We start from the raw sequence: 14,258 nt of genomic DNA, 5'->3' as shown, positions 1-14,258 counted from the left end.
TAGGTTAAAATCAAAGGTAGCTAGACAAAATGTTAATTGGATTACTCCCTCAATGAGATGGGTGAAGTTTAATGTAGATGGGGCCTTATCAGGGAATCTGAGTGCAGTTGGAATATGAGGAATACTTTGAGACCATGAAGGAATGATTAAAATTAAAATCTCTAAATTGATTGGGGAAAGTCACTTTAGTCAAGCTGAAGCACTAGCCATTCAAGAAGCATTCTTAATTGTTATTTATCATATGATACAATTTTAAGCTAATCTGTGGATTCAAAATGACTTTGCGGATGTTATAATGTGGATCAACAATCTTCAAAAGGCTTGATGGCGATTTCAACAACGTTTGGTTCTGATTGATTGTTTTAAAAGTTAAATCCGAGTTGGAGAGTTACTCATGTTTTCAGATATGTGAATGATGAAGTTGATGTATCGGCTAACAAATCGTCTCGATAGAAATAGGGAACTCTTACAAATTCTTAATTAACATTAAGAAGGTAAGTTGAGTTGGTGTCAATTTAATCTCAAGGTGTTATGACATATATGATATTAAGACTCCAACCTATTTGAAAGTTAGATAGGCTTGAGGTGTTATAAATGAAGTTGGATTCTAAAAGGTTGGAATTCTTAAGTTCATAAGTACATATCAAATGAAGGAGAAGGAGTTCAATTTGACATGGACATATATAAATTATGTGGATGGTGTAAAAGATGGTGTAAACATCATATGGTGTGAAAATTATAAAGAAGGAGATAACACTTAGTTTCATAGAAAAAATCTCACAATTATGTTTATTGTTGGGAGTGGAGTTCATACAAAAACTAAGGTGGTTAATGCTACTTGGACACAATTAAAGGGTTCAGATAAGGCACCAATTCGGATAGCTCCAATATGCTAATTGGGTGGACGGTTATGTAAATCAAAACATATCCAGCTACTTCTAAAGTTAGATATTTTTGAAATTTGAGGTTATGTATGCTTTTTTGTGTTTTGTATTTAATTTCCTTTTAAACATAAAGTCCATAGCTAATTTAAGCTTTTGCAACAAGTAATAAGAGTTGTATCTTTAAAAAAAAAGTGGAAAGTGGAAATAATCTCTTAACTTGTATCCTCTACCATCACAACATATCAAAGTTAACCCATGTGGCTTAATGATAATGAAAATTTGAATAATGAAACCAACAACACGAACAGGAATGGAAGAAATGGAAAGAGCACAAATGATGCATTAGTTGTTGGAAATGCCACTTGAACCAAGCCCTTTATAGTTGGTAACTTTACTACAACAAATCCTATCAGTCACCACTCAAGTCTTTTTCATTAAGAAGAGTTTTAGAAACTTCTTGGCTTAAATAACAAGAGTCTCAACTTTTCAAAATTTGACCTTAAGATATCTTATCTAGTCAGTGTAGTTACTAAGTGATACCCAAAAGACTACACTAACCTTAAATTTCAATAGTTCAATGACAAGACTAGGGATGCTCGAGAACATGTAATGCATGTAAAAACCCTTAGAGTAGCAATTAGACAATGACTTGAAATTAAATGAGTTCTTCAAGTCTTTCACTAAAAAGACCTATACTTGGTACATCAATTTCACCTTTATTTTTATAGAATCTTGGAGCTAAATGTGTAAGATTTTCAAGAAAAATTTTTTACTATCCAAAAAAAGATTACTCTTATAGACTTGGAAAAAGAACATCCAAAGTCAATGGAATATTTCATGCAACATATCTAACTCTTAAGAGAAAAAGTGCTAGATATGCAAGATTCTCATGATGAGAAAAAGCTACTGAAAGCTTGCATCCAAAGTATGCTCAATGAGTATGGAATCCATTTGAAAAACTTACCTTTTCTCACTTTTGCTATTTTAGTTAAAGCTACACAAAGAACTAATAATACCTTAAGCATAAGGGAATCAGTCGTTTCAATAAGAAGAACACCATAACAGTGAATGTAATTGAAGGAGGAGTCAACTCTAAAAGTTGATCAAGGATGACCAAATGAACATAGCATAAAAGAAGTCCACCTCGAGGTATTGTGATTATCATTATACAATTAGTCATCCACTTGCTAAGTGTAGGAATTTGTGCAGAATATTTCCTTGGAAAATGCGAGCAAGATAAATGTTGCTTGGGAATAATAAGATCCTAAACAACTCACTTCTTGTTTATCCAAATCCTTAAAGGCATGTGAAAGCAATTATTCATGATCACCATAATAATCCTTTTCTTTCCTCCAACTAGGTTAAAGACACACATACGGCTACCTTGTTTACGTCTTTTATTGTGAGATCACTTATAAAGATGCATAGCTTCATGTGCTTCTTCAATCAACTTGGTTTTTCAAAAGAGGTCACAAAAGAAAGTAACTATTGTGCTAATACAAATAATTGGAGAGCGAGATGAAGAATGCAACTTGGTGATACAACCTATGGGGAAGATAACTAGTGGATATAAAAATTCCATAATGTTTATAAGTAGACATATGCATGACACATTCTCATTGCAACAAGCCTTTTTGTGCTAAAAGCAATATCGACAAATATCCCATCAAAATGACATTCATTAATGATGAATCTTCGATGAACTTCATACCATTAATCCACTTTGAAAGAATTAAAAATAGACTAGAATAATCTATGTTGTCCTATGACCATCATTTCTTTCGATAATAAAGCAACTACAACTTTAGGGTAAGTTATGGTGAATTTCAAGATGAGGCATTTCCAAGATCAGACTTGCTTCCATGTTATCAACACAAATGTGACATATCATGTCCCGATAAAAAGGAAATTTTTGAACAAATATAACATTATTCCTTCCTTGTGCCACCAATACATCAAATATTATTGAAGTGAAAGAAAATACTCATTTTTGCCACCATAAAACAATTTGAGTGACATGAGGAGAGCTATATTTAGGATTTTTTTTTAAGAGCCAATAGAGGATAGTGAAACAACTATATCTAAACTTATAGGTGTTTTGCTTCCACAATTGGAAGAATATGTCCAAAAAAAGGAGGAAAACTATGCAAAGACAAAAAAAAGTGAAGAAAGCAGCAAAGGCAATCGGTAGTAAAGAAATAAAAGCATTTCACTAATATAAGCTCTTACACACTTGAAGTTGAGAAAACAATTTACAGCTTATGATGGGGCATAGGTTTCTCATACCATGGGAACCATTAGATGCATTACCATTTCGTCTTCAACTAGAAGGAAAGGAAAAAATACATGAAGCACTATATGTAATGGAACAATTTCAAGATCAACTCAAGCCATAAGGTGATGAATTTGAAGAGATAAATTTGATTAAATAAATGAAGATTGTTAAGCCATTTTTTTATCAACAAAAGGTTTTTTAGGAGAGCAAAAATTAACACTAGTTTAGCTCGTAAAAGAATTTCGAGATGTGTTCACTTGGACTTAATAGCATTTTGGGTGTACTTCTAAGAAAGGACCTATGAAAGCTATTCATTTTTTCCTAATATATGGTACAAATGCTATACAACTCATGGTAATTCTATCTTTATCCATTAGATTAGCTTTGGATACTAAACTTGGCAATGATGGTTTGTTGATATTGGAATTAAAAGCATTAGAAGATAGAAGAGACAATGTGAGCAACTCGGGATGAGTGATAGGATTCATTGATTAATTTCACCATTGGGATATTCTAGAAAACTTAGCTTTATGACTTAGATTTGTAGACAGTTGAGAGGTCTTTCTGTTAAGCTTTTCTTAAAGTACAAATGCTTTTCCTTTTTCCTTATTCTTAAGAAACATGGGATACAAGACTTAGTGTCATTGAGCTCCACTTTGCTATTACACTTAAGTATCCACTTACTACCCTAATATACATGGAGGACTAATGTGTTCTTCCCTTGATGTCCAATAAACACTCTTCTCAGCTTTAAATAACTACTTTTACTTGGTATATATAGGAGCATTGGCAATTCATCAAGAACACACTAGAAACTTAACAGATTCCTTATCTAAGATACTCTCTTTCAATCTCTCTCTAAGCTCTTCCCAAGTACTCTTTCTTTTACTTAACTATTTCCACCTTATTTTCTACTTTGCTTGGTTGTTATACTTTCCCTACTTTTTCCTTAAATTCATCTATCATCTCTAGCCACTGTCACTCATCACTTCAAAAACTACTTCAGTTTTTCCCCTCCATTGCCTCTAGCATATCTTACTTTCCTTGGTTTGTAACATCAGCTCTCTCCTTATCAAAAAAGCCTTTCTACACTTCCAAACTCTAGTGATGCACTTCTCATCTTGGTTGGCTATATAATACTCCTAAATGATTGTACATGCTCAAACATACATCTAAATTTGAGTTAATAAAAATGATCTCTAAAACACAAGTAGCAAACTCTGACAAGCTTTGACAAAATGATAAGCCAATCAATATGTTTTATCCCACATATGTGAGAAACTTAGAGGACATAAGGACAAAAAATTAATTTTTATTGCTTGTTTTCAAAGATAGTACTACTGTCTAAGTTTACTCCCATGAAAAATTATTTATTAGTAAGTGTGTTCTTGCGTTTAAGATTTAACCCCCTTGTTGATGAAAAGAAAAGAAGGATAGAAAGAGAAAAAGAAAGAAATTAATTAAATTATTATTTTGTGTAGGGTTGTGCAAATTCAAATCGAACTGAAGAATTAAGTGAAATCAAACTGAAATGAATTTGGTTTTTTTCTATTCAACTAGTTCAGTATTCGATTACTTCAATTAGTTAAGTTTGTTTAGAATGGTTTAACTGATTTGGTTTTTGGTTTTGAATTTTCCTAACCAAAGTAACTAAAGTAACCGAATTGAGTAATGCTTAAAGAAGATAAGTAAGCTTTAAATTCAAGTAACATAACAAAAATTTTCATTCTTCGTTATTTATTATTCAATTAAGAAACAAAACAAAAGAAAATCTTAACAATTAAAAAAAAAAGAAAATGTCAATATGGGATCTTGTAGAAAAATGTCACATCCTCATATTTTTTCCCTCCATCTTCATAAGTTCAATTTTCAGTAATCGAATCGAACTAAAAAATTAATTTGGTGTTTGATTTTTCGATTACTAATCTACTTTGGTTCGGTTTCGATTTTTTTAAGATGAGTTCACTTTTTCAGTTTTGGGATTTCTAGAACCTATTTTACCGAATTAACTATACACACACCCCTAATTTCATGCATTGTTGGTGAACTCTTTTTTTTTTTTAATTTCATAAACTTACACGATTATCACATATTTATTTAATAATTAAATAATTAATTTAAAATATATATTTTAAATGAACACATGCCAAAATTTCAAATCCACTTATAAAATTGAAAAACTCGTTGATTTTACTGAATAATAATCCAAACTAAAAATTGTCAATATTTTTGTTCATACTCAAATGTTGACTAGAAGCAAGAAATGAAGCACCCTTAAAATCCCATTTCATTGCAACTTGTGACTTTGGGGAATAAAAGTAGTTATGGGTAAAAATAAAGCATTGTAAGCCCTTCGAGAGTTGAAAGGATTAAAAGATTTCTGATATATTTTTTTTCCATTTTTTCTAAATAATTTTTTTTTGTGCAGAGCAAGGTTATTATTTACAATAATTTAGTTTTAAAAAATTAAATCAAGTATATATATACTTTTTTTTAGTATTAATTATGAAGGGACATAGTTTTTTGTGGTGGATGCAGTTACAATTCTATATTAATTAGTCTAGCAATACATGAAAAGCTTGAAATGGGTCTAATAAATGTAGCTACAGCCCATTTATATGGTTCACTTGATAATGATATCTATATGAAAATTTCTAAAAGATTTAAATTGCCTGAAACAAAAAATTTTAATTCTCAAGAAATTTATTTGATCAAATTAAATAAATATGTATGTGGGTTAAAACAATTCAGACACATGTGGTATAATTGTCTTAATGAATATTTGTTAAAATAAGATTATAAAAAAAGATTCTAAATACCCATGTGTTTTTATAAAGAGATTTGGATATGAATTCATCATAATTACTATTTATGTTGGTAACTTGAATATTATTGAAACTCTTAAAGAGTTATTAAAAGTCGTGGGTTACTTAAAGAAACAATTTTAAATAATAAAACCTTGAAAATAAAATTTTGTTGAGTTTTCAGATTCAACACTTGATAAATGAAGTTTTTACCCATCAATCTAATTATATAGCAAAAATGCTTAAATGATTTTATATGAACAAATTACATCCATTAAGTTGGCTAATGGTTATAAGGTCACTAGATGTGAAAAAGACCATTTTCAACCTTGTGAAGAAGATGAAAAACTTTTTGATTCTGAAGTACCATATTTTATTGCAATCGAAGCATTAATGTATTTTGCTAGCAATACTGACTTGAGTTATCATTTACTGTAAATTTATTAGCAATATATAATTCATTTCCAACTCAAAGACATTATAATGGAATTAAATATATACTTCGATATCTCCAAGGAACAATGGATATGGGCTTATATTATTCAAATGCATTAAAATCAAATTTAATTGGCTATACGGATACAAAATATTTATTTGATCCACACAAGGCTCGATTCCAAACATGTTACTTATTTATATATGAAGGAATAACTATTTCATAGTGTTCTATCATACAAATTATAGTTATTACTTTTTCTAACTATGTGAAAATTAATGAAGATAGGATCATAAGAAGATCGTATAGGATCACAAAATTGCTTAATCTTTTCCCATATTCTCTTCCTAATTGATATGTATATATCGTTTGCTTGTATAGGATAATTATGATAAGTTGATAAGTCTGATTCTAGGAAGCATCCTTTGGGAGCCGTCAGCCGATTATTCTTGCATAAATAAATGTATTCACCAATCAATGACAACATATAGAGTTAATTTCACTCTTTATGGAATCATAGCGCTGTTCAAAACACTAGCTTCTTTATTTTCCTTTCAATCATGACAGAAAATGAAGCAAATCAAGTAGATGTTAACTTGGTACCATTTACGAATGCATCACATAACATCACATTTGAGCCAAGTCCCAATACTTTTTGCATTCATTGGATCATCCTGGCTTAACTTTTGTTACACACCCCCTTAATGAGAGTGGTGATAATTATCTTACTTGGAGGCACAGCTTTCTAAATGTACTACGATATAAGAATAAGGCAAGATTCATTGATAGAACCATAGTTCAACTAGATGTTAATTCTTGCGACTATGAGTCATAGGTTCAGTGCAATGCTATTGTGTTATCCTAGTTGACAAACGCATTTGCAACAGAAATTCAAGGCAGCATAGCTCATGTTGATACAGCTTGTGAAGTTTGGGCAGATTTGCAAAAGAGGTTCACATAAGGAATAACACCATCTGTTTTTGAATTAAGGTGTATGATTGCAATGTTGCAATAGGAGAAGTCTTTAATATCATCCTGTTATGATAAGCTCAAAACTATTTAGGGTGAATTACATGCTTCTAATCCTATACCTATATATATACATGTGGTTGCATGTGTGGACCTGTGAAAAAGATAGAAGTTACGCAAGAGCAAGAGAAGGTGTTCGATTTTCTCATGGCATTAAATGATACCTTCAGCATGGTGAAGTCTCAGATACTCAGTGTTGACCCATTTTTTAGTTTAGGGAGAGCACATTGCATTTTGGTGCTAAAGGAAAAGCAAAAATAAGTAGTTACAAGTCGAGTCCCAACCATTAAGGGAGTTGTGTTTTTAGTCGATACGATATCTAAAAGCCAAGCAATGGCATCAGCGCATGCTACTATAAGTAATAAAGGTAGACAGAACTAGTGTTTTGAGGAGAAAGCCAAATTGGTGTACTGCACTCACTATAAGAAATCGAGACATACAAGAGAGTAGTGTTTTGAAATCATAGGCTACTTAAAAAATTGTTGCCATCAATCATTTGATCGGAATTGAAGTTGAAAAGGGAAACATGAGACTAGTACAGATAGAAATGACGAAGGCATGGCTCTTGCTACCATGACTGGCGATAGAGGACCCTCGGTACCAAGTTAGGGAATGAAGGTATAATAACAACAAATTCTTCAAGTACTTGCTGCATTAGGTGTGGGTAGTGCAATAGGCCTTCAATTGGCATTGCAGGAAAGAAAAATAGCGGCCAATGTCACCCATCAGAGTGTGGCTAAGGAAAACAAACACAACGACTTGTGGGTCATAAATAGTGGGGCCAAAAACCATATTACAAAAGAATTGGGCCTTTTCATTAATGTCTAACACAAGCTTAATTTTTTTAGTCCAAATACCTAGTGGAGAAGTGGTTCTTATGCAAGCTTTCGGCCATGTTGAATTAAATAAATATTGGTCTTGGACCAAGTCCTTAGGATCTTGAATTTTAATTTTAATTTATTATCTATTAGCAAATTAACCTAGGATTTGATTGTGTATTCAGTTTTTGGCTTGAATTTTATGTTATACAAGACTTACCTTTAAAGAGGTCGATTAGAGTAGGTAGGGTGCATAATGGACTCTACTATTTGGAACTAATAAGAAAAAGGAAGGCATTGGTGGCAAGCAATACGAGGCACACAAAGATGTGACATCGATGATTGGGACATTTACTAATAAACTGTCCACCCTTTATTGGGGATTTATCTATTAATGTTAGGGAAAATAAATTTTGTGATGCTTGTTGTAGAGCATGACAACATTGTTTACCTTTTCCTGCTAGTACTCAGAAATCTAGCGGAATCTTTGAGCTTATCCATTGGGACATTTGGGAAGATTATAAAACTCTGTCATTATTTGGAGTCTTTTATTTTTTAACCATTGTTGATGATTTTAGTTGGGCCATTTGGGTATATTTGATGAAGTATATGTCAGAAACACGTGATTGCTTGCTGCACTTTTATCAATAGGTACATACTTAGTTGAACACACAAGTGAAAATTATACATTCGGACAATGGGTTGGAATTCAAACACAGTGATTTGTTTATCTACTACAATGACAATGGGGATTAAACCCAAACAAGTTGCACAAACACACCACAACAAAATGGGAGAGTAGAAAGAAAGCACAAACACTTGTTTGAAGTTGCACGACGACTATGTTTTCAAGCACACCTACTCATAAAATTTTAGGGTGAGTGTGTTTTGATAGTTGCATATTTAATGAACTTATGAAATTTTGTTTGGGAGACCACCAACTTACCAACTTCTCAGAACCTTGGGATGTTGATGTTATTAGCTCATCACCAACAAACCTTGTGACAAATTTACACTTCACTCGAAACTAGGTATCTTTTTGGGATACCCACATGAACAAAAAAGGTATCGAAAATTCGACACTGAAGATAAGAAGATCTATATTTCATGTTACTTGCAATTTTTTGGGAATGTCTTTCCCAGTGCATTAACCAAGGCAAGCAATGGATCTGATAGGTCACCAATAGCAGACATACTAGTGTTTGGAATAGCAACAGATCATGATAACCCGATTCATACCTTTGATGAACTGTTCATGGGTCCATGCATGAGTTCATTTAATGAGTTAGCTCATGGATGGAGTGTGGTAAGGTTGCGCGAATCACAGAAGCCAATAGTGGGCCTTGTGTTGAAACTGAGCCTTATGAGTTAGGTAATGCAAGTAGGCTAGATGAACGTGGGCTACAAGTAGAGCAAGAGATTGACAGTGGAGATGTTTTACCACAAATAGTCTCTCAATCCAACCAACAACCAAGGATGCATGTTGAGACTTAATTGGGTGCCGCCTCTAGTATTATTTTGGCAATAGATTTCTAAGTGGTGATAGGAAAGAGAACTCATCAGGTTCCATGAAAATTGGCAGACTATGATTTCACCTTGCCCTCTTTCTTACTCTGTTTTCTCCCACGCACACTTCTACACGTACTACTAACTCTATAGTATACCCTCTTTCACAATTTTCTCTTATTCACGTTTTTTCACATAATCATAATGCTTTCTTGGTGGCCATCTCTTCCATCGATGAGCTAACTAATTTTTATCAAGTTGTGAAACATGCCCATTGGTGGGATGAGATGGCAAAGGAAATTTTTGCCTCGAAAGAAAATAAGACATGGGTCTTTAAAGAGTTGCCACCTAGAAAACAAGCAATTAATTCTAAATGGGTGTACAAAATCAAGTACAACCCAAATGGAAGTGTGAAGCGACATAAGACTTGTTTGGTTGTTTAGGCTACACTCAGATAGAAAGGGTAAACTTCTATGAAACTTTCACACTAATGGCCAAATTGGTGACTATCAAGTGTGTGCTTGTAATGGCTTCAGTATAGAATTGAGAATTACACCAACTGGACATCAATAATGCATTCCGGCATAGGGATCTAGACGAGGAAGTTTATATGAAAATTTCACAAGCATTTGCTTGAAATGGGGAGCGAGATGTCTATAAGTTGCAAAAATCTCTATATAGGCTTAGACAAGCTTCTAGAAATTGGTATCGCAAATTTATTACAACCTTACTAACCATTGGGTTTTATCAATCTAATGCAGATCACTCATTTTTCTTGTTTCATCGAGGTACATCCTTTATTATTGTTTTAATATATGTAGATGATGTGATAGTCACAAGAACTGATTCGAAATGCATTGTTAAACTAAAGTGCTATTTGGACAAAACATTTCGTATAAAAAATCTTGGGAAATTAAAATACTTTCTTGGCATAAAAGTTGCTTGTTCCTTTTCTAGTATAGTTTTGAGCCAACGTAAGTATGTATTGAACAATTTATCTTAGTGTGGATTGATGGGGTACAAGCCTTCATCTTTTCCAATAGACCAACAGCACAGACTTGTATATGATAGTAGGCCTCTTTGTTGTGATCCTGGACTTTATCAACGACTTGTTGGGTGCTTGCTTTATCTCACCATTATAAGGTCAGATATCAATTATGTTGTGTACATATTGAGTTAGTTTATGCATAATCCTCGACAACCACACTTAGATGTAATTTTTTGTGTGCTTCAGTATCTAAAAAATGCTCCAAGTTAAGGATTCTTGTTACCTTTTAACAGTTCATTATCTCTTCGGGCATATTGTGATGCAAATTGGGCAAGATGCCTTGCTACCTGTCGGTCTACTATTGGCTACATTATATTTCTTGAGTCATCACCGATTTATGGCAATCAAAAAAATAGACAGTTGTTTCACGTTCCATTACAGAAGTAGAGTATTGAGCCATGGCCACCTCTTATAGTGAAATTATTGGTTATTGAGGTTACTACTAGACTTACAGGTGCCTTTCTCTAACCTAGTACCACTTTTTTGTGACAGTCAAGTTGCCATCCACATAACTGCCAATCTAGTGTTCCATGAACGCATGAAACACATAGAAATTGATTGTCATATTATTTGCCAGCATATCTAGTCTTAAACTTTGATTCCTAGATCCATCATTTCAAAATTTCAACTAGAAAGTATTTTTAGTAAGGCATTTAGGCAAGACCTTTTTCATGAATTACTTGGCAAGTTGAGTGTTTCAAATCTCCACACTTCAACTTGAGGGGGAGTAATAAAGATAGGATCACAAAAAGATCGGATAGGATCACAAAATTGCTTAATTTTCTCCCATATTCTCTTTCTAATTGATGTGTATATATTTATATATATCTTTTGCTTGTATAGGATAATTATAATAAGTTGATAAGTCTAATTCTAGGAAGCATCCTTCGGCAATCGTCAACCAATTATTCTTGTATAAATAATTGTATTCACCAAATAATGACAACATATAGAGTTAAAATCACTTTTTAGAAATTTTAGTAATTTATGAGGTAAATTGTGAATGTGTCTGATTAAGATATGTAATTTAATATATTTGAGGAACATTCGGCTTGTCAATCAAGAAAGAAGTTTCAACAATGTTATATGAAGGTAATATCACTTGCATATCCTAGCTAAAGGAAGGATACATTGAAAAGTAATAAACGAAACATATTTTGTCAAAATTCTTTTTCACTCGTAATCTCCAAGAAAATAGTGATATTTGTATGTAACAAATTTGTTCAAGTGACAATCTAGTAGATTTATTCACCAAAATCCTTCTTACTACAATAGTTTAAAAATTGATACAAATCGTTGGAAATCATTTTAAAGATATTAAATAATGCAATTATCAGGGGGTAAAAAACACACTGTACTCTTTTTTTGCACTAGATTTTTCTTGATAAAGTTTTAATGAGATATTGTTTCTAAAGCATATTCTTTAAAGAATTATATATTATTTTTTCTTCACTCAAATTTTTTTCTCATGAGGTTTTTTCCTGATAAGTTTTTAACGAGGTATATTTTTAATACAATGGACATTCATGGAGAGTGTTATGAATATTTTTATAAATATTTATTTATGTTATATTTAAAGTTAGATAAAAATTAGATTAAATTAAAATTAGAATTTAATCTATTCATCTAGTCTCTTAGTATTATCTTTATTTTGTAAATTCTATTTAGATAAAGGATTATTAGTCTATAAATAGGCTCCTCACTTTAGTTGTAAATAAACATTTAAATAAGATCTTCTTACTCCATTTAAATACTTTCTCTCCTTTTAAATATTTTATCTTATATTTCTCATATGAGTTCATTCTTTCAAATTATAGTTCACAGCATTTTGATTTTTTTTATTTTTAAAAATATATATTTTTTTGTGTGGAGCAAGGTTATTATTTACAATAATTTATTTTTAAAAAATCTAATCAAGTATATATATATATATCTTTTTACTAGTAATTAGTATTTTAAAATTGGATAAAATAATTATTAAAATTTTAATTTGGTGAAAAAAAGACAAAGATAAAGGATAGAAAAGAAAAAAAAATTACATGTGAAATTAATTGTTAGTTTGGTTTTTCTTATTTTCCTTTTCACTCCTCTTAATCTTTTTAAATGTTTTTCTTTAAAATTATTATAAATATAAAAATATGTATTCCTTTTTGGAACTGAAAAGCCGGAAACGGTGGCGGGCAAAACAGCAGGTCCACTATTGCCACGTGTGACAGAAACCTGAAATTGGAAGACACGTTGCTGCTTCATAGCACGACAGGTGTCCCAAATTACCGCCACGACATTCATCTGTCCATCTCTCTCTTCAACCAGAACTATGAAGTACAGGGTACGTGCTGCTTGAAAAACAAGTCTGTTTGTCATTTATTTACAGCTGCTAAATCCAATGAAAACATGGAAAAGACAAAGAGAGTGTCCTTAGGAGTTCAAAAGAAGAGCAAAGCGACCAAGCAAAGCAAGAAGAAATTCCTCAACAATGTTTTAGACTACCGCAAATCCGACTCTTACATGTTTGCTCCTCTCATTTCTCCTCCTCGTTCTGGTAACCGTTTCTTCTTTTCTTATTTACTAGTTTCTTTCTTCGATCAGCTTTCTACTTGAACTGGTTCTTCCTTTTGTCCTCAGGAGTGAAAATGAAAGAAGTCATTAAAGGAAACAGGAAGAACGTGTTAAAGAAGTTTGGAAAGTATATGAAATCTGGAATTTACATGTATGCGCCCTTGGTTTCTTCGCAGCTGATTGGTTCTCCTACTTCCGGTACTGTTTTCTTATTTATGCTTTGTTGATTATATTAATCAGAAGTTATATGAAGTCTGAACTGTTTTCACATGCACAACTTAAGGTTCCATGTTGCTAAAAAAATTCAAATTTTGTTTATGTAGCATGAAAATGGATATAAGAGCTATGTGTTAAAGTTGGCAATTGGTTTTTAAAGTGTTTGGACTTGCTGAAAATTTTTCATTCTTGTCAGAAACGGCAGATAGTATAATTTTCCAAGATTTGACTTTGTTTCCTGTTGCTTTGATGCTGTTAGTGCTATCCGTTCTGCTGTTGTAGCTAGAATGAGAATGATGGGATGGGTGTATAGCTGTACGAGAAAAGACAGAGGAATACAGTTATTCAAAAGAAAGTATATCGCACAAATTGAATGTGTAACTTAAAGAGGAGGACAGTATACATGGTTTGGTCATGTAACATTTCTGGGGTTACTTTATTAATTTTGCGCGAGAGATCTTTGTTTTAGATGATCGATATAGCTCTACATAGGGCAGAATGGAAGAAAAGGATTTATGCAGTAAAACACTATAACTGGTGTGAGATTGGAATGCGGTTGATTGAATTCTTATTGTTTTAGTATAACCTTTTGTAATGCAGTGCTAGGAGAAAAAAATTAAAGATGGAGCAAAAAAATGAAATGAATTATGCACAAGAATTTTAAAGGTTATTTTTAAAACGAT

At 32.1% G+C, this 14,258-nt stretch overlaps 1 protein-coding gene across 1 annotated transcript; it reads left to right on the top strand.

The window, feature by feature from the left end:
• Nucleotides 1–13,190: 13,190 nt before the first annotated feature.
• On the top strand, nt 13,191–13,968 carry LOC110411596 (uncharacterized). The gene is made up of 3 exons (XM_021421826.1): nt 13,191–13,342; nt 13,426–13,557; nt 13,835–13,968. The coding sequence occupies exons 1-3, from the start codon at nt 13,195–13,197 to the stop codon at nt 13,855–13,857; spliced, it is 303 nt and encodes a 100-aa protein (XP_021277501.1). The 5' UTR covers nt 13,191–13,194; the 3' UTR covers nt 13,858–13,968.
• The last annotated feature ends 290 nt before the right edge of the window (nt 13,969–14,258 follow it).

This window comes from Theobroma umbraticum, unplaced genomic scaffold, assembly GCF_002168275.2.
Source record: "Theobroma umbraticum cultivar Fairchild unplaced genomic scaffold, ASM216827v3 scaffold_56.0, whole genome shotgun sequence".
NCBI lineage: Eukaryota > Viridiplantae > Streptophyta > Magnoliopsida > Malvales > Malvaceae > Theobroma > Theobroma umbraticum.
Note: the sequence above shows the minus strand (reverse complement) of the source record. Positions and strands in the feature narration are given on the sequence as shown.

Coding starts and splice junctions, on each gene's coding strand:
- LOC110411596 (XM_021421826.1), top strand. CDS start 13,195: ATGGAAAAGACAAAGAGAGTGTCCTTAGGAGTTCAAAAGAAGAGCAAA. Junction 13,343..13,425: donor CATTTCTCCTCCTCGTTCTG/GTAACCGTTTCT, acceptor TTTTGTCCTCAG/GAGTGAAAATGAAAGAAGTC. Junction 13,558..13,834: donor GATTGGTTCTCCTACTTCCG/GTACTGTTTTCT, acceptor TGATGCTGTTAG/TGCTATCCGTTCTGCTGTTG.